The sequence below is a fragment of the Epinephelus fuscoguttatus genome, linkage group LG18 (assembly GCF_011397635.1).
Source record: "Epinephelus fuscoguttatus linkage group LG18, E.fuscoguttatus.final_Chr_v1".
Lineage (NCBI taxonomy): Eukaryota > Metazoa > Chordata > Actinopteri > Perciformes > Serranidae > Epinephelus > Epinephelus fuscoguttatus.
Window position 1 is genome coordinate 1,394,670 of NC_064769.1, and position 21,666 is coordinate 1,416,335.

At 41.9% G+C, this 21,666-nt stretch overlaps 1 protein-coding gene across 1 annotated transcript; it reads right to left on the reverse strand.

The window, feature by feature from the left end:
- Positions 1-133: 133 nt before the first annotated feature.
- On the reverse strand, positions 134-10,426 carry LOC125905845 (uncharacterized). Its single transcript, XM_049604112.1, has 10 exons — positions 10,414-10,426; positions 3,639-3,748; positions 3,503-3,544; positions 1,960-2,176; positions 1,703-1,778; positions 1,025-1,336; positions 837-918; positions 638-732; positions 309-506; positions 134-220 (listed from the first exon to the last, which is right to left on the reverse strand). The coding sequence occupies exons 3-9, from the start codon at positions 3,508-3,510 to the stop codon at positions 331-333; spliced, it is 966 nt and encodes a 321-aa protein (XP_049460069.1). The 5' UTR covers positions 3,511-3,544; positions 3,639-3,748; positions 10,414-10,426; the 3' UTR covers positions 134-220; positions 309-330.
- Positions 10,427-21,666: the final 11,240 nt, after the last annotated feature.

A 21,666-nucleotide genomic window follows, 5' to 3' on the forward strand; every position in this document is an offset into this window, starting at 1 on the left:
ATACAGGCATTATACATTTAGAAGAACCCTTTGAACTTTCAGGATAAAGTAAAATACCATAAACCTTTATGGACAGAATAATTAAAAAAAGGTAATACAGCTTGCATTTGGAAGGATTCTATTACATACATACCAAAATTGATGCAAAAGCCTGACCTCAGCTTCTCCATGCATGTGGAGAAAAAAAAACGAGTTACACCATGTCCAATAGCAGTATCTCCTGTAACACAGTGTGAAGTTTGACAGAATAAAGACAGAGTAAATACTTAAGTTAGTTTTGGACAACTGTGACTTGTAATTGGAGCTACCTTCAAGTCTGCAATTCAGGAGTCATCCCCATTCCACATTAGGTTGTTTATAGAAGGAGACAAGTGCCATGTCCTGCTCAGCAGGGCTTTTTCTGATGTCCATGCTGAGAAGTAAGGGACTCTTTGTTTCATGAATACGTCGAAAACTGTCAGCACACTGAGATATGGCCTTGGTGGGGTCACTGACAGTTAACCAGCCTAATATGAATAAAAAATAGAAATGTGTTTGTTTAATTATCTATGGCTAACTGTAAAGATAGCAAAAAACAACCATTCATTCAAACTGTGTATCTTTCCCTATGCCACTGCTAAGCATGAACAGCACCTACCATCTTGAACAGCTGCAGAACTTGTGGATGGCCCAGGCTTTGCTGCTTGCTCTTCCTCAATTACAATGCTTTCATGCATCACCTCATTTCCTGCCCTACCCTCATAAAAGTATTTGTGTTACAACTGCACAGTATGTAAAACAAAGACCATTGCTGATTAGAGAAAAAAAAACATTAACAATAAAAAGTTAATGGATACCTTTCCACACATGACGAAGCATGTACCTCGATGGAGTCAGCAGGAAACATATTTTTGCAGACAGGACATTCCTGCATGTCTGCTGTTGAGAGGTTACCGGTAAAAAATAGTGTTATTTTCAAAAAACTGTTACTAAATACTACACAATATACTTGCAAAAGCAGATTATATTATATTATACTTCTTACAGTCTCTCTCTTCAGGCTCACTGATATCCACATTAGCCAGGTTGTCGTCACTGTCAACATCTATGACGTTACAAGATTTGATGTGTTCTGTCAGGAGCGGAAGGGGAACTGCAACTTCACACTTCTGACATGCAGCTTTTGGCATGTTACTGAATGCTTCATCAGTCAATGGTAGGGGATTTGTACTTAGTTCCTCTTGAATTGGGGCAATGAATAGATTTTTAGCCCCACGAGTTACAGACTTCAACATCATGCTTGTATAGCCGGTATCATTGGGAGTCACAAGAGACAGCTGTCGGCTACCCCATCCACCTATAGAAAAGAGGAGAGGAAAATGAGAACTTTCAACAGTTTATTAGACAGATTACATCTAGAAGTTAAGTCAAAGCAACTAGACTTCTTGTCTGACAACAGACCAAGCTAAGAAGTCACTTAAAGCAAAATAAGTCATGTTTGTTTGTTTTTTACTTTTACAAATACAATTTCTACTTTGCAGTGGCTGGTTTGCAGGTAGGCATGCCCTTATAAAATAAAACAAATATGTAAAATATTTAAAAGTCTTATTTAAGTACCATAAAGTAACAGTGTTGTGCACTGCATAATGTGAAGTTAACTGCTGCATATGTACTTTTTTTTAATGACAGAGCAACACTAACACACAAACTTATGTTGGCCCACCTGAAGATTTGTATAGTAGCCATCCACCGGTAATTGTTCCCAATTTTGGGAATAAAACTTTGAGGGCATCACATAACTGTGACAAAAAAATGGAAACAACTGTAATCTTCTCCAAATAGAGCGTCAAAAATACTCATCATTCAAATCAGAAATGACATTAATGACACAGCGTTACAAACTAGCAAATCATTGTAACTTCATAGCCTGAATACAATATACAATACAACTGGCCCAAATAACTAATTGCATGTTATCACCTCTTCATGTGTTGTGCTTTCATCTAGATGAGCAGTCCTACGGCCCAGTCCTGCACACATATGGACTAATTGCTCCTGCTCTTTTGGGGTTTTTTCACATTGCTTTGGCAACAAATAGAAAGCCACATCCAATGGTTTAGGCCTCTTGGCAGGAACAGGACTTGCTGCGGGAAAGTGCCTCTTCCCTCTGCCCCTGCTGAAAATACCTGGAAAGGACCTATAGAAAATTTAAAAAATAAATAAAACATTAACAACCTCATCTGTTTTTTGTAATTACATTAGAAAAGCACCTTTATTATTATCAAATCATTGAGATTGTTTTCATTTAATAAACAACTTTAACATTAGCCTTAAAGCTTCAGTTGGTAACAATTATTCAGTCATATTTGCTGGAACTGTCACTATATTCTGATAGTCGTACATTGAATGAGTAATTTAGGACAAAATCCAACTCCTCTGGCTCCACCTACAGCCTGTAATCATATTTGCTGAAATCTACCGTGACTGAAGCTTCTCCACCAGTCAGGTAGAGGGAGCAGGAGGAGCAGCCAATCGCAGCTCGTACACATCGTAGTGAGCTGACGAAAGTGAAAGTAAACTCCGCGACAAATCACAATTTGCCTCACAGGGCTTTACAGCATACAACATCCCTCTGTCCTTATGACCCTCACAGCTGATCAGGAAAAACTCCCCCCCAAAAAAACCCTTTAACAGGGAAAAAACGGTAGAAACCTCAGGAAGAGCAACTGAGGAGGGATCCCTCTTCCAGGACGGACAGACGTGCAATAGATGTCGTACAGAGCAGATCAGCATAATAAATTAACAGTAATCCACATGACACAATGAGACACAGAAAGAGAGAGAGAGAGAGAGAGAGAGAGAGATGCAGGTAATGACAGTAGCTTACAACAACATTACTGAAAGTAATAATATTATAGTTATAGTTCTGGCAACTGTGGTACAATATGTTGAAAGTATGTATTAATATCTGGCAGTATTCATGTGTGACAATAGTCATATGTGTATAATAACAGTAGAAGTATGACTAATGACTAATGATGGCAGCAGCAGCAGGAGGCATCTGGCAGGACCACGGCAGCAGCACAACCACACACGTCACGCTGTTCAGGCACCGCTGCGATATGAGTTAACCTGAGAGACAGTGGAGCACAGGTCGTTCTTTTCACCTCTGTCAAACCCCCTCCCTCCCTCCACACATGTAGACACACACAAGAAGAGTGTGGCAGAGGCTCATAAAGGGACCTGACAGAGTATTGTATTGAAATTTCCGACCAAGTCGCAGAGTTTACTTTCACTTTCATCAACTTGCCAACTGGAGCTTTAAGTGAAATGGACCATACACATTTTCAGAATCGACACAAAACATCATGCTTTCTTCCAGTGTTTACTGACTTAGACTTAAAGATCTGCAATACAGAGCATTCAACATAATACTATCATTACTTTGATTTTGCCTGTACAAATCAACAGAGTGTCAAAATGTGTATACATAGTGCTTCATTTAAAATAAACTTCTTTTTACCTGGTCATTTCCGTTTGAAGTGATGCTGTCTGTCTCTGTTCTCTGCAGGATTGTATCCAAAAACATTTATTTATCATCAATACATCTACAATGTATAAGTAAAATTATGTACATGAATTAAAGTTAAATACTAAACCTTATATGTTGATTTGTGATGCCACCACTGGCTGCACCTTGTTGACCAGACGAACTCAGTAACTGTAGTAAGCGACGGGCTGATTGCAAAATATCATCACCATGACCGCCCTGACATCACAAACAACAAAGAAATAGTAAGAAGGGTATTACAAACCAGCAGCACAAAGATCATGTTAAACAGCTAAATGATAATGGACTTTAATTAAGGTGACCATATTTTGATTTCCAAAAAAGAGGACACTTAAGGTATGCCTCCTCTTTATGGATTACACAACGATTTTATACAAGTTACACAATAAAATAATATCCCTCAACAGGTAAAGACACAAATTCAGATTTTTTTCAACATGCTTGATTATGCCTAAAATAATCTATGCTCAACTTTCAACAGTACAAACATAAAATAAAAACAAAAACCTATGGAATTAAATAATAATGCAGTAGAAAATCAACCTATAGCCTAAACATGTTGTCCTGTTAAGCGAGAACGAACTCGAATCTGGGCCACTGCATGAAGCCCTGGTGATACCGGCTCTATCAGGTGAGCTACCGGAGCGGGGAGGTCCAAGACGTCGGGTCCGAGTATCAACACCCACGGTTCGGGCTGGTTGAGTCAAAGAGGAGCTAATGAATGCAGCTTCTGGTAAGCAGGCTGGGCCAAATACAGGTAAAGCAAGGAGAGTAGGCCAGCTAATGGGAGGACTGGTGGGTATAGACTGGTTTGTTGCTTGTAGCCGTTTGTCAACAGCTGCCATCACTAACTTAGAGCAACCACGATATGCTGTCACCCAGTGTTTCCCAACAGAAAAAAAAAAAACTGCGTTTCACCACCTATCATCTCTGCCAGTCAGCCCCTCCACCTGCCGTCTCTCTCACGTGCAGTCGCACCGTACGTACACACACACGCACAGACAGGCCGCTAATAAACGGTAAATGCGCTATATCGCGGTAATTGTACAGTGTTAAAATTACCCCCTCCCCCCCGTCTCCTAAAATCCTATGGGAAACACCTCATTAAAAGTTCATTGTAGATATTGTTCAATAAATCCGGTTAATGTGCAACATGTTGAGTAATATCTATTACTAAATTTATTTTAAATTTATAACACAAATGGCAAATAAAGTAAACAGACTCACCAAAGCACCATCACCTGCGTTTGTGGCCATGACCGGGTGGGTGTCACATGACCAATGGAGCGTAACATGATTGGCTGGACGTTGGCTGAATTGAGACAGGGATCGATTGCTTCTCCCTGGTGACCCGGATGTTGAGTCTGGTTCTTTTTACACTGAATTTTTTGATGTTGAATTTTTTTAGACTGAATTTTTTGATGTTGAATTTTTTTTTACACTGAATTTTTTTGGGGTGTTGAATTTCTTTACATGTTGAATTTTGAAAAACTGAATATTTTGAGACAACGATTTTTTTTACACTGAATTTATTTCAACAAAATAAAATTCAAACAAAAAACAAAAAATTCAGAGGCAAAAAAAATTTCAGTGCTAGAAATTTGATGGTTTTTAAAATTCAAAGTCTGATTTTGATGCTGAAAAATTTCAATCTTAGAAATTCATATTCAAACTTAGATGGCACAGAAATACTTCCATAGTATGATAGGACTGTCAAAGCACCATGAAACTGAGTTAGAATATTTTCGAATTAATTTAGTAGAGTTCGAATAATAATAGAAGTTATTATTATTATTATTATTATTATTATTATTGTTATTTATTTATTGTTACAAAAAAAACCGCACAGGATTAGTATTACCTGAGGTAATTGTCCGGGACCCTTTTACAGAAGGTAAAAGTCACGGTAATCTTTACTGACATTGTGCGGTAATGATTACTGACATGGCACATTCAGACGGGACTAAAATCTCTGGTAATTATTACTTAACCCCTCGTCCCTATGTAAAACTAATCCCGTCCGAATAGGGCTTTAGTCATCCGGTCCTGGTATATTCCGGTTCTGTTGCTAACTCGATGGACCTAGATCTAGCCAAAAGACTAGGCCTTGACCTTTTGCCGCTGTCCAAGACTTTGGAGGCTAGCACCTTAGACGGTCGTCTTCTGTGTGGGGTAACTCACCACATACAACCTGTTCAGTTAGTTTTTCCAGACAATCATACAGAATTCCTCAGCTTCCACCTGTTCCAGTCTCCTCAGCACCCACTTATTTTAAGGTACCCTCAGTTAGCCCTGCATAACCCCCACATAGGCTGGTCCACTAGAAAAGTTACTGCTTGGGGAAAGGAATGTTCAAAGACTTGCTGTTTGTCTACTACTCCTCTGGGTTTGCTCCTTTCAGCTGCAGAGGAATGTGAGTTTCATGTTCCTACTGTGTCTTGCTTGGGGTTCATTGTTTCTGAGGGGACAGTTCAGATGGATTCAGCTAAAGTTAGTGCTTTCTCAGAGTGGCCCATTCCTGTAAACCGCAAGCAGCTTCAACATTTTCTAGGGTTTGCAAACTTCTGCAGATGTTTCATCAGAAATTTCAGTAGTGTTGCTGCCCCTTTGCATGCTCTGACCTCTACCAATGTCAAGTTTCAGTTGACTCCTCAAGCTGCGCAGGCATCTGTTTCACCACAGCCCCTGTGCCGGTCTAGACCTGCACCAGCAGTTCATGGTTGAGGTGGATGCCTCAGATGTTGGGATTAGGACAGTGCTCTCCCCAACTCACGTCAGACCAGGTGAGTACTTTTTTTAACCATTTCAACTTTTCTCTGTCCTACAGCCCAGACTCTAGGAACATTAAACCAGATGCTCCCTCTCACCTTGTGGACTCAGCTCAGCTCCTGACTCTCCCACCTACATTCTGCCACCCTCATGTGTGGTGGGGGCTGTCACATGGGGCATTGAGGAAAGAGTCAGACAGGCTTGTGCTAAGGCTCCTGTGCCAGATGACTGCCCCACAGACTGGTTGTTCTCTTAGTTCCCAGGTGATTCATTGGGCTCACACTTCCCTCCTCTCCTGCCACCCAGGGATAGCTTGGACCATGTTTGTTAAGCAGCGTTTCCGGTGGCCCTCCATGGAAAAGGAGGTGGGAGAATATGTTGCTGCTTGCCAAGTGTGTGCCCGGAACAGTCTCCCGCTGTCCTCCTGGTCCTCCACACCCTTTACCTGTTCCTCATCAACCATGGACTGACATTTCTCTGGATTTTGTGACTGGTCTGCCTCCCTCCGAAGTTAACACTACCATACTTACTTTTGTGGACAAATTCCAACCTGTTAAGCTGAAAGCCACCCAACTGGGGGACTTTGAGAGCGACTTTGCAAGCACAGTGTGAAACAATACACTGATCACGAAGAATATAGTGATGTTGCACATCAAATTAAACAGCAGAACTTGGGCTACAAGGCTGCAAAAACCCTTTTTACATGCCCCAAACACAGCTCAAACAACAACAAATTCAACTCCATACAGCACCAATATCCCAACCCACTCGGTATATTTCGGGCTCTAACTCCACCACATGTTATGCAAAACACACATAGCGTTCATCTCAAATGAAAGCTGAGACTCCGCTGTTTCCACACATAAGTGCCAAAGCACTCTACGCCAAACCATCAGAGAGCTAGAGGCCAACGAACAACAACAACAGAAACGTAATATTTCTCTTACCTTGTTGTTTTTGCCATGAAAAGTGCATTCTGCCATTAAATCACGCTTCATTCCCGTTCATCATGATGTTGTCCATCATTCAAATGAATTGTTGAATTGTTATGCTTCCCCCGGAACCTCCAGTCAGCAAGTTTTTCCGGCCGGAGGTTTCAGGGGAAGCATAACAATGCTGCTGCTGTAAGCTGCTGCTGACTCTGATTGGCTTACAGTGCCGTCAATCTCGTTTTGGTGGGTATAGCATCATTCTATTAGCTCTAACGAATCAAACGAGGTGTCAATCACTCAAGTCGGCCAAGCCATCAGGTGTAGGTGTGTATTGGTCAGTTTGGAGTGGGAAATAGAAAAAAACTAAACGGACAAAAATCACATGGGGCGGCACGGTGGTGTGGTGGTTAGCACTCTCGCCTCACAGCAAGAGGGTTGCCGGTTCAATCCCGGGCGTGGGAGCCCTTCTGTGCGGAGTTTGCATGTTCTCCCCGTGTCAGCGTGGGTTCTCTCCGGGCACTCCGGCTTCCTCCCACAGTCCAAAGACATGCAGACTGGGGACTAGGTTAATTGATAACTCTAAATTGTCGATGTCAGCTGGGATAGGCTCCAGCCCCCCTGCGACCCTCAAGAGGATGAAGCGGTTAGAAGATGAATGAATGAATGAAAAATCACATGCAAACATGGTGCAGTTTTGGAGAGCTCGCCTGAATTTTCTGTGCTAAAACCTCTCTAATATTGTTCTGCTTCACTTTATCAGAATCAACCTTTGCAGAGTTAATGTTCACATATTGTATTATGTTTGATAGAGGTTTAGAGCTGCAGCTGCATCATTCCAAAGGGATATTCCTCCTGCACTGCCTCATCTCCCAAAACCCTACCACCTGGAGTAAACATCTTATTTTGGTTGAGTATGGTCATAATACACTGCCTTGCTCCTCTACTGGTCTCTCCCCCTTTCAGTGTGTTTATGGCTATCAAACCCCCCTGTTTCCTGCCCTGGAGGGTGAGGCCAGTGTTGTCTGCTTTGGCCTTGGTCCACTGTTGTCGCCGCATCTAGAGCCAGGCCCAGCAGAAGCTTGTCCAGAACTCTACATGTTACAAGAAAGCAGCGGACCACCTGCAGACCTCTGCCCCCTTCTACCAAGCTGGCCAGAGAGTGTGGCTGTTGACCCAGGATCTCCCCCTCTGAGTGGAATCCCATAGGCTGGCTCCTTAGTTTGTGGGTCCTTTTCCTATCTCTAAATTGATCAACCCTGTGGCTGTGAAACTCAAACTTCCCAGGACAATGTGTTCTTGCACTGCTTTTCCTGTGCACCGACTTTTTAGTAAAGAGCTTGTGTTTTTTGAGTCCTCTCTTTTTTGGTACCAGTCTGATACAAACAGTTTAGAATAAAACAATAAAAAGTGCAGCACTTTATTTGTTATATCATCTAAAGCAGTAACAGTATCATTTGGCAGATGTTCTGACAGGAATGGAAAAAAAGAGATCATATTTCTCCTGTTGTAGCCTCTCTGCACTTGCTCCCTGTAATATCCAGAATTGACTTTAAAGTCCTTCTTTGCAGTTTCAAAACTCAAAAAGGTCAGGCTCTCCCATATTTTTGAGAGCTCATAGTGCCATATCGTCCCTCTGAACTTGAGAATGCAGGGTTACTTGTGGCTCTTAAAGTCTCCAAAAGTAGAGTTGAAGCTGGAGCCTTCAGCTATCAGGCTCCTGTTCTGTGGATGTTCTGGACCATCTTCCTATTTTGGTCCAGGAGGCAAACAGTATCTCCACATATATAAGAGTAGATGATGGACGTCCTTCTTTGATTAAGTTTATAGTCAGGGCTGGCTCAGGCTTGCCTAGGACCAGCCTCAGTTACGCTGATATAGGCCTTATCTATGATACACTGAACTCCTCTCTTCTCTTCTATTGCTCTAGGATTCTGAAAAGTTGGGTTTTCTTCATTATCTAACATTCATGTCTATTATTGCATTTCACTAACTCAGCTTCTTCTCTGGAGCCTTTGTGCCCCACTGTCTCGCAGATTCCCTTGATTTGTGGCGACGCCTGGATCGTGGGTCGTGGTTTCGCTGCAGCCATGGTCCTGCCTGATGCCTACTACTGCTATTATTATTAGTTATACTACTACTATTGTTATTCGCATATGATTATTACTGTCACATACTTATACTATCATATATTAATATATACATATTAGGTTTGTCATGATAAAAGAATTTCAGTAGTCGATACCAATACCAGTGAATTTTCACGATTCTCAATACTCATTCGATACCATGATAAAAATAAAACAACAGAGCTCATGTATTTCTGAATTCCCTACTTTATTAAAACTGTTTCAAACTTTAACTTTAACTCTAACCTCATTTACACTGCAAGCGATCCACAAGCGTTGCGGCAGCACATGCACCGCTGGCGGCCGCTGCTGTCCCGTCAAAATGCAAACCACACCTGAACAGTTGGTGGCAGTAGTGCACCGTGTTTGCAAATCTCCAATAAACCCCGAAGAAGAGGAAGTGAGTTTGGACCCAAAGCCCTGGATCCGGTACTTATGGTACCAAAAAAAGGTACTGACATATTTTTTGCATGTTGGCATCGACTTGGTACCAAAGTATCAGTTCTCATGACAACCCTAATACATACACCCAGTGTTGGGTAAGAGTTACTTTAAAAGTAATCAAAGTACATTACTGCGTTACTTTCTAAAAAAGTAACCAGTTACTTTACTGCGTTACTCCCTGAGAAAAGTAACTCAATTACTTTAAAAGTACTTCCAACGTTACTCCCTGAGAAAAGTAACTCAAGCACTTTTAAAGTACTTTTGAGTAATCTACATTTCCTATTGGGCAATGGACCACAGGGCGCTAAGCCTACATTTTTTTTGTCACTTGCTCTTCACTGAGATCCAATTCTCCCATCACAGCCGTCACTTTGACCAGTAGAAACACAGAACGATCTGCTGCCATAGACAACCGTATGACAACAACACCCCAACTTTTTAAATATTTCCTTTAGGGGTGTTACCACACAGAGTAAAAGGGGGAAATGATGGTGTGAAACAGCAGAGGCACTTTGTCAACCCGCTGAGTTAACATTACTGTTATTAGCATAAAGTAATAACATTAACAAATAGTGGCGGGGCTTTTACTCACCACAACTGCAGAGGCTCCCAGCTTCATTTGAAACAAACTACATTATAGACGGTCCGTTATTTATTAATCCCTCTGTGTGTTTATATTTTTTATCCGCTCCATTGTCTTTGTAAAGTTAACATATCGCACCGTCATTTCAAACTCAACACTTTCTTCTTCTTCTTCTTCTTTTGATTTTGATTGGCGGCTGGCATCCTACTATTAGGCGCATTGCCGCCACCTACCGGACTGGAGTGTGGAACAGGAGGCTAGCAGTAAATTAAAAAAACAAAAATAACAAAAAAAAAACAAAAAAAAACAACAACAAAGAAATGGGAGGGGGGGAACCCCTCCAAACCCAATCTAGATCCTCTCAACTAAACCAGTTTTCCTCAAATATCTTCGTACATGTTTATTAATATCGTCTGATCTTTGTAACAGATTCCCTAGTGTGAATCCTACTTTCTCTTTCTCCAGGCCTGCTTTTAACACTCTCCTCTCTCTTTCATACTCTTTGCATTCCATTAACACGTGTTGCACTGTCTCCTGCTCATTACAGCTTCTACAGTTACCTGTAGGGTGTTTACCAACTATTCTTAATGTGCTGTTCAGCCCTGTATGTCCCAGCCTGAGGCGGGTGAGGGCCACCTCCTCCTTCCTGCTCCTGCCCAACACCCGCCCGCCCCCCACTTGCTTCTGTATACTGTAAAAATGTCTCCCTGTGTCATTTCTGTCCCAGTACTCCTGCCACACCTTCTGCATATGTGTTTTAATGATTGATTTCCCTTCAGTTCTGCCCAGCGGAATATTGTTGTGTATTGTTTGCGCTTTGACTGCTTGTTTTGCCAGTATGTCCACCTCTTCATTGCCCTCAACCCCTGCATGAGCTGGGACCCACACAAAGCTGACTGTTCCCCCCCTGCTATGGAGTTGATGTAACAGTTGATGCATCTCCATAACTAGGTCTTGTCTACATGACTTCATTGCTTTAACACTTTTTAGGGCTGCATAGCTGTCTGACGCTATTAATGCATGCACAGTACTGCCTTCCTTCAACCACTTTAAGGCAAGTGTAATAGCTAAGAGCTCAACCGCATAAACCGAGGCATGATCTGTAGCTCTCTCTTTAATTGCCAGTCTCTGTTCTGCAATGTAGACTGCTGCCCCTGTGCGCCCAGTCTCTGGATCCTTTGACCCATCCGTAAATATCAATAGCTTGTTTGCATAGTTCTGTTCAATATATCTTTGCACAATAACTCCTGTACCACTTTGCCCTGATTTTTTCTTTAGTTGGCGCTGAACACCAAAGTCCACCATTGGCTCCTGAAATACCCAAGGAGGAATTTCTGGTAAAGAACTACTTGACACATACTGCATATTACATAAACCAACACTCTCAGCTTTTATATTTCCAACCCAGCCCAAGCTCCAAAAATTTGCCTTGCTGTACTCTGAACACTCCTCTAATATTGCTTTTGCTGGATGAGACCTTTGTGCCCCTGCAGATACACCCAGTATGCCAGCATGAGCTTCACCCTTCTTATCCTCAGAGGCTCTTCCCCCACCTCAACTTGTAGAGCAGCCACTGGAGAGGTCTTAAACGCCCCACTACATATCCTCAGCCCTTTGGCCTGTTCCACATCCAGCTTCTTAAGTGACTCTCTGCTGCTGACATATAAGCCACACTGCCATAATCTATTCTAGATCTCATCATAGCTTGATATATGTTTAATAGAGACTTCCTGGTTGCACCCCAATCTCGCCCTGCCAAACACCTCATAAGGTTATTAACATTCTTACACTTATCTCTCACTTTTTCAATATGCTGCTTCCAGGTAAGTTTTTCATCAAACAAAACACCCAAAAACCGAATAACTTTGACTTGTTCTAGTGTTTGACCATATAGCTTTATTGACACCTCTTTATGTCGCTTAGCAAAGCATATTACTTGGGTTTTTGCCACTGACAGTTTAAACCCCCACCTATTCGCCCACTGCTCCACTTTTCCAACCGCTGCCTGCAGCTTTTTCTGCAGATACTCTTGATTTCTCCCCCTCACCCATAAGGCCCCGTCATCAGCAAATAATGACTTACTTATTCCTCCTCCCACCTCCTCAAATATGTCATTGATCATACAATTAAAGAACACTGGACTACACACACTCCCTTGCGGAGTTCCGTTTTCAACCTTATATATTGGAGAGAATTCCTGCCCTACTCTCACCTCTATCGTTCTCCCAAACAGGAAGCTCAACACCCAGTTATATAATTTCCCTCCTACTCCCAACTTAATTTAATCAGCAGCCCTTCTTTCCATAGCATATCATATGCCTTCTCTATGTCGAAGAACACTGCCATCACTATTTCTTTATTTGTCTGTGCTTTCCTAATATCTGATTCTAACCTAAGCACTGAATCCATCGTATTTCTTCCTTTACGAAACCCACGTTGATACGATGAAAAAAGATCTCGACTCTCTAAAAAATACATGAGCCTTTCTGTCACCATCTTCTCCATTGTCTTCCCTAACTGGGATGTAAGTGCAATTGGCCTATAATTTGATGGATCTGATGCTCCTTTACCTGGTTTCAAAATTGGCACTATTACTGAGTGTTTCCATGCTTGTGGAACCTCCCCTGAATCCCATACTTTGTTAAATAGCTTCAATATTACCTCCAGCGACCTGTCATCCATGTGATCTAACATACAGTAGCAAACATCATCTTTCCCTGGCGACGACTGCCGCGCGTTGGAGACGGCTCGTCTTAATTCATACAAATTAAAGGGCAGGTCTAGGTCATCCCCTCTTGCCTGCTTTTTCTTAGTAACCCAAGTGTTTCGTGTCAGCACCTTTTGCCTATGCTGCTTTGCTTCTGCTGAGATATTTTCTGAACTATGAACTCGAATCAACGTTTCAGCCAATAGTTTCGCCTTCTCTAAACTACTGACTGCTGTTCTATTATCTTTCTTCAGAATCGGGATTGTTATACTTCTCCTTATTCCACTCATTTTTTGATCATTCCCCAAACATCTGATAGCTGTACCTCCTGCCCTATTCCACTACAGTACTTCCTCCAGCACGCCCGCTTAGCTGCTCTGATCGTCCTTCTCACCACTGCCTGTGACCTTTTATATTGGATTAATGACTCCATTGTATGCTGTTTCTTCAACAATCTGAATGCCCTGTTGCGTGTTTTTATTGCCTGTTTGCAGTTATCGTCCCACCATGGTACACTTTTTACACTTCTGCCCCCTGACACTTTTGGAACTGTCTCATCAGCAGACTGTATTATAGCTGTGACCACTCTCTCATTCCATTCATCTACATCTATCCCAACTCCTCAAGTTTATTTCTACTCACTGCCTGATAAACATCCCATTTAGCATTCTGAATTTTCCGCCTTGGCACCCTCCTTTCCTCCTCTCGCTGCATTTCTACTCCCACCTTACTAATGACTGGATAGTGATCACTCCCCATTAATATTTCATCTCGCACTTCCCAATCTGTGACACCTGCCATCTCATTAGACATTAAAGTTAAGTCAATTGCACTCTCCTTATTTCGTACACAATCATACCTAGTGCCCCTCCCATCATTCATACATACTAACCCTTTATCCTCTATAAATTCTTCCACTATTGAACCATTTGAGTCTGTTCTCTCACTCCCCCATAAAGTGCTATGTGCATTGAAGTCCCCACACCACACTATTTTCCCTTGCACATCCCCCAGTACCGTATTCAGTGTATCCATACTCAATCTGTTGCATGGGTTATAGTAATTAATAACCGCTACCTCATACCTTCCTGTCCAAATTTTAATTGTTATGGCCTCATGTTCTGTCCCTATTTGAACAATATTGAACCCTGTTCCATCCTTAACAAAAGGTAGCTACCCCACCACCTGTCCCATTCTTCCTGTCATTTCTTACAGCCATGTACCCATGTAGTACAAAATCCCACTGCACTCTCAGCCATGTTTCTTGAACGCAGATTATAATGGGTTTGTCCTGTAACCCAGAAATAAACTTCTTAAATTCCTGCCCATTAGCTATGAGGCTTCTTGCATTCCATTGCAATATATCAATCAATCAATCAATCAATTTTATTTATAAAGCCCAATATCACAAATCACAATTTGCCTCACAGGGCGTTACAGCATACGACATCCCTCTGTCCTTAAGACCCTCACAGCGGATAAGGAAAAACTCCCCCCCCAAAAAAACCCTTTAACGGGGGAAAAAAAACGGTAGAAACCTCAGGAAGAGCAACTGAGGAGGGATCCCTCTTCCAGGACGGACAGACGTGCAATAGATGTCGTACAGAACAGATCAACATGATAAATTAACAGTAATCCATATGACACAGAGAGAGAGAGAGAGAGAGAGAGAGAGAGAGAGATGCAGGTAATGACAGTATCTTACAACAACATTAATGGAAGTAATAATATTATAGTTATAGTTCTGGTTACTGCGGTACAATATGTTGAAAGTATGTATTAATACCTGGCAGTATACATGTGTGACAATAATCATATGTGTATAATAACAGAAGAAGTATGACTAATGACTAATGATGGCAGCAGCAGCAGGAGGCATCTGGCGGGACCACGGCAGCAGCACAACCACACATGTCACGCTGTCCAGGCACCGCTGTGATATGAGTTAATCTGAGAGACAGTGGAGCACAAAGGCTCCGGAGAAGAAGCCGAGTTAGTGACATCCAGAATGGCCGAGTTAGCAAGATGCAGTAATAGGATACGAGAGAGAGAGAGAGAGAGAGAGAGAGAGAGAAGGGGCCCGGTGTATTATAGAGGGGTCCTCCGGCAGACTAGGCCTAAGTCAGCCTAACTAAGGGCTGGTACAGGACAAGCCTGAGCCAGCCCTAACTATAAGCTTTATCAAAGAGGAAAGTCTTAAGTCTAGTCTTAAATGTGGAGACGGTGTCTGCCTCCCGGACCGTAACAGGAAGATGATTCCACAGGAGAGGAGCCTGATAGCTAAAGGCTCTGGCTCCTGATCTACTTTTGGAGACTTTAGGGACCACGAGTAACCCTGCGTTCTCAGAGCGCAGTGTTCTGGCGGGATAATAAGGCACTATGAGCTCTCTAAGATATGACGGAGCTTGACCATTTAGAGCTTTATAAGTTAACAGTAGGATTTTAAATTCAATTCTGGATTTTACAGGGAGCCAGTGCAGAGAAGCTAAAACAGGAGAGATATGATCGCGTTTCTTAGTTCCTGTTAGTATACGTGCTGCTGCATTCTGAATTAGCTGGAGAGTTTTTAAGGACTTACTAGAGCTACCTGATAATAGAGAGTTACAGTAATCCAGCCTTGAGGTAACAAAAGCGTGGACCAATTTTTCTGCATCTTTTCAGGATAGGCCTAATTTTCGCAATATTACGCAGATGAAAAAATGCAGTCCGTGAGGTTTGCTTTAAATGAGAATTAAAAGACAAATCTTGATCAAATGTTACTCCGAGGTTTCTTACGGTAGTGGCAGGGCCAGAGCAATGCCATCTAGAGAAACTATGTCATCAGATAAAGAGTGTCTGAGTTGTTTGGGGCCAAGAACAATAACTTCAGTTTTGTCTGAATTTAACATCAGGAAATTGGTGCTCATCCAAGTTTTTATGTCTTTAAGGCAATTATGGAGTTTAGTTAATTGATTGCTTTCTTCTGGCTTCATTGATAAATACAACTGAGTATCATCCGCATAACAATGGAAATTTATAGAGTGATTTCTAATGATGTTACCTAAAGGAAGCACATATAGAGTAAACAGGATTGGTCCGAGCACAGAACCTTGCGGAACTCCAAAACAAACTTTAGTACGTAAGGATGGTTCATTGCGAACGTCAACAAATTGAAAATGATCAGATAAATAAGATTTAAACCAGCTTAGTGCTGAACCTTTTAAGCCAATTAAGTGATCCAGTCTCTGCAGCAGAATTTGATGGTCAATTGTGTCAAACGCCGCACTAAGATCTAATAAAACAAGTACAGAGACGAGTCCTTTGTCTGAAGCAATCAGAAGGTCATTTGTAATTTTAACTAGAGCTGTCTCAGTGCTATGATGCACTCTAAATCCTGACTGAAATTCCTCAAATAAATTATTATCCTGGAGAAAATCACACAGTTGGTCTGTGACTACTTTCTCACGGATCTTTGACATAAAGGGAAGATTAGATATTGGTCTATAATTGGCTAACACCTCTGGATCCAGGGAGGGCTTTTTTTAGTAGAGGTTTAATTACAGCTATCTTAAAAGACTGTGGTACATAGCCTGTTAATAAGGATATATTGATCATATCTAATATATGAGTGTTAACTAAAGGAAAGACCTCCTTAAGTAGCCTAGTTGGGATGGGGTCTAAGAGACACGTTGATGATTTGGATGAAGAAATCACTGCAGTCAATTCTTGAAGAGAAATTGGGGAGAAGCAATCTAAATATATATTAGATTTTACAGCTGTGTTTGAGGTTAGATAGGTACTATCTGAGGACAGGAGGTCATGAATTTTGCCTCTAATAGTTAAAATTTTGTCATTAAAAAAGCTCATAAAATCATTACTGCTAAGGGCTAAGGGAATACAAGGCTCAACAGAGCTTTGACTCTCAGTCAGCCTGGCTACAGTGCTGAAAAGAAACCTGGGGTTGTTCTTATTGTCTTCTATTAGAGCTGAGTAATAGTTTGCTCTGGCATTGCGGAGGCCCCTCTTATAAGTTTTGAGACTGTCTGTCCAGATTAAACGAGATTCTTCCAGTTTGGTTAATTGCCAATTCCTTTCAAATTTTCGCGATATTTGTTTTAACTTACGGGTTTGACAGTTATACCAAGGAGCGAACTTTCTTTGCTTTGCTTCCTTTGCTTTCTTTGCGGTTAAATGATGACATGCGGCTAAACATGTCATCACTGGTCAGATTTGGGAGGGGTCCAGAGAAAACTACGGAGTCCGACATCGTTTTTGCGTATTCACACACCGAAGCAATATTAATTTTAGTGACCTCCGATTGGCGTAACCGGGTGTCATTGACGCCGACATGAATAACAATCTTACTGAATCTACGTTTAGCTTTAGCCAGCAGCTTTAAATTTGATTCAATGTCGCCCGCTCTGGCCCCAGGGATACATTTGACTATGGCCGCTGGTGTTGCTAACTTCACGTTCCTCAGAATAGAGCTGCCAATAACCAGAGTTTTATCCTCAGCGGGTGTGTCGCTGAGTGGGGAAAAGCGGTTGGAAACGTGAACAGGCTGGTGGTGAGCCGTGGGCTTCGGCTTGGAGCTGTGCTATACTTAGGACCATGATGATCCCCCACCCCATATTGATGACTGTTGTGACAGAATCTGTGAACTGAATGCCCCTCCTTTCAAAAGGTCCTCCACTTCCTCCCACCCGATGGCCTCCAATCCCAGATACTTCTCTGCTGCTTTCACTATTATTTTGATTTTTTCCGTTTTTTTGTCCGTTTGCGCTGTACAGTTAATCACTTCAACCATAAACAGTACGAAATCTCTCTTCCCCACAATCATCGTGTCTTCCTTAATTCTTTTACAGCCTTCATGTGCTCTCACTTCATGCCTTTCTGTCGCCCTGGCATTACTTTCAGTTGCCTGCACCCTCACCCTCCTGCCCGCTTCTGCGTATGTGACCCCATGTGATGTTTGAATTTGCTGCACTTCTGCTGCTCTCTTACTGACTTCACATCCCCTGTATGCAGAAGTATGTTCCCCTCCACAATTGCAGCACTTAAGCTTGGCTCCGTTTTCACATTTCCCATATTCATGCTCCCCAGCACATCTCCCACACCTTTGTTTCCCCTTACACACTGCTGCAACATGCCCATACTTCTGGCATTTAAAGCACCTCAATGGCGGAGGCACATAGAGCCTCACACCGTAACTCATATACCCTATATATACTTTATCAGGGAGTTGCTCCTCGTCAAATGTAACCAAAACCGACAGACTGTCACATCTTTCCCCCTCACGGGTTGTTTTCAGGCGCTTTGCTTCCCTCACTTTCGCTCCCTTTGCATTTTCTTTTATCTGATCAGTAGATATACTTAACGGCACACCGAAGATTACTCCTCGAGTGAACCCTCCTCCCTTCCTAGCCAGCGTTGCTACCACCTTCTTCCCCTCAATTTTATCCACCCTGATGGCTCTCCCCAGCTGCGCACTATCTCTACAAAAAATCAGCAGTGCTCCATTGCGCAACACTCTCGCACTTTTCACATCTCCCACTTGTTTATTTATTGCTTTGGTAAGGTGAGCAGGATTCCACTCACCAAACGAGGCACCTTCTTGCTCCAGTCTAATGATTACTTTATGCTCTTCCTGGTCCTCTCTTGCTTGCTCGCTATCTGTTTCTTCCGACGCTGAGCTCATTCCTCCCTGTCCCTTATTCCTGCGTTTACGCTTCGCCTTCCCCCCTTTCACAACCTTCCAACTTTCATTTCTCCCGCCACCTAATTCCATCCCATCATTTCCTGACCCGTCACTTCCCTCTGCCATCTCCTGTCCATTCACAGTCCGCGCTCGCTCTCCCCTGCCAGCCGCCAAATCCCCTCAACACTTTTTCAAATTGAAAGCCCCTTATAACCTCGGCCAGAGAATTCCTCCATTTTCTAAATAGGCTTTTATTCTGAAACATTTGTCAGAACTTCCTGTTGAAGATACAGTAGCTTGACAGTTTACGTGTGGCGCTTCAAATGTAGCTCCTGCCGTCTGCTGACGCTTTTAGGTGACTACAACATGTCAGCCGGCACATGAACAGACAGTGACTGAAATAATGGTGAAAATAAAAATAGGACAAGAAAAACCCGATGACATCACACATGCCGTGAAAGACGACCAGGGACAATTGGTGAGTACCAGCGTGTAGCGTGTACCAGGCATAATGCAAGTCCTGAGTCTGAAATATGTTAGACTCACAAGTCAGTTAAGACGCTTTGCTTAACTAAAGACTGATGACTTTCTCCCTGATTTTGTGTTTAGATGGGCGGATACAATTTCAGAGTTTAAAAAAACTCCCTACGTTGCAGAACCAATAGTAAATCTGCAGGGCGGTCCTTCGGTGGCTCACTGAACTCTGGTGCTTGTAAACATAGTCCCACTAGAAACACGTGTAGCGGTACAAAATGGCTCAGCCGTGCTCACAGAAAACGCCGTCAAAGTTCAGTGGATGTTTGTCGCGTTTGCGGTGACACATTCTCGCCAACTAAAAGAAACAAACATAATCTTTTACAAGGCCATGACTCATCCGTCCGGCCGGACTACAGAGGCAATCGCCTTGTTGTTTACAAATACTTCCGGGTAGAAAACCAGCAGAGCTTTTAGCTATATATATAGCCTATATATCACATTTTTCACATCACTGTATCATCGTATGGACTAATCCGATGTTTGTAAAGTCTATAAACACAATGATTGAACAAACATTACTATTTCTGTGTGCACGTTTAGCTGGGCTAACCGTTAGTTGTTAGCCCTGTTAGCCGTTGGCGGTGTCTGTAATAGGTAATAACTCATTAAACGGTCCGTGAAAAAAGTATCTTTTCCAGCGGATATCTTAGTTACAACATGATTGAAGTAGCAAAGCAGTTTTGTGTTGCTATGTGTGGCATTTATTCACTTTTAGGAAATCACGATGTCTAGAACGCATCAGTGGCTGCAGCTGACAGGGACAGCTAACACTAGCAGCAAAGCTAACAGGACGTCATCTGTTAAAAGCCTCCCGTTGTCGGATACGACATGAAACTACTCCAGTTAGCTCAATAATGTTGTAACTAAGACATCCGCCGGAAAAAATATTTTCTTCACGGATGAGCACACGTATGATAAAACGGAGTTAAATCTCTCAGCATCCATTTTCAAGCTCTCTGTGTGTTTGCTTCCTTGCGGACGAGAAAAGGCGGAGCGCACATTTCCGAGAAGGCGTGTCCTTTTCAAAATCGCAAGAGGCGTTGCTTTGTTGCCGGACGTTTTCGCCGGTGTGTTAAACACACTTTAGAAAGGAGTGTCCCCAGACTGTCAGAAGGCGGAGATCTCTGATTGTCTGATGGCGAGACTAGAAATATGTCTGTCAGCGAGTCCTACTCCACCTATTTAGATTCCACCGTAGACAACGGCAGCATTTCTCCGACCACGTAGCGAGCCACAAGCTTCATGACTTCTTTCAGACTGATAGGTTTAACTCCGTTGTTAGAACCAAAAGACAGCCGTTGCTGTTTCGGAGCTTAAGGACCAGCGTTCTAAAAGTAACGGAAGTAACTGATGTCTTGTTTGAAAATGTACTCAAGTATTTGATTACTCAAACAGCAAACTAATGCGTTAGGTTACTGGTTACTGCAAAAAGTAATCAAAGTACTCTCACGCGTTACTTTGTAACACGTTATACCCAACTCTGCATATACCATATATGTGTCAAAGACGAATAAGGATTTGAAAATTGAAAATAAATCAAATTGGCTAAAAATGCCAATTTAGGCACTTTCTATCTTTATTAGAGTGTTCTGTATACAACTCAACAAAAAGAATTAATTTTAAAAATGCAATTAACATTTTTCAGTCAATTATATGGATAATCCCATGGAAAATGTCCTTCCTGGGTAACGGGAATGGAATTGAAAATTAATTAAAATGTCTGCTATTCTTGGCATATAAAAGTTTATAGATAACTATAGAGCTCAACAAACAATTACTGCTCAGAAAACAACATTTTCATCACAATTAATGTAATATATTTGGATATTTATACTGAAATGGGTTCATTAGTTGCTGTTGATCACACAATGTTCCATGCCAAAAAGAGAAAAAAGATGGAAAATGTCTTAAAATGTTTTATAGTAAAGGTAAAAGGGTTGTTATTGTATCCTCAACTCAAGAAACATGATTGAGTAATATAACATGAAAATCTGGGTTAAATTACTTGACTGTGTCATTGTTACCTGGAATGACATGCTGTTAGCCAGGAATGACATACTGCAAGATTTCAAAGTAATTATCATTAAAGGCTGTCTCAGGAACATCATTTTTTCAACAAACATACATAATACTAAGAGACTGACAGCTGTTTAAGATCTGAAAAGATGTTTTTTTAATCTTTCATTTCATGCAACAATGTAACTCATTTATCAAGTAATGCAATGATGTTCCCGGGTCAAATTGACCTGGTGGATATTTAAATATCTGAAAGTAGTTGAAAACTAGAAAAGCACTCAGAGAGTGCAGACCTCCGCCAAGTAAGTGATATTCCCTCCCCCTC

Bases quoted from the DNA above. Each gene is read 5' to 3' on its own strand.
- LOC125905845 (XM_049604112.1), bottom strand. The intron at 1,779-1,959 runs GTGATAACATGC...TTTTTGTCACAG, and splicing joins AAAGCACAACACATGAAGAG to TTATGTGATGCCCTCAAAGT. The intron at 919-1,024 runs GTAAGAAGTATA...ACCTCTCAACAG, and splicing joins TGAGCCTGAAGAGAGAGACT to CAGACATGCAGGAATGTCCT.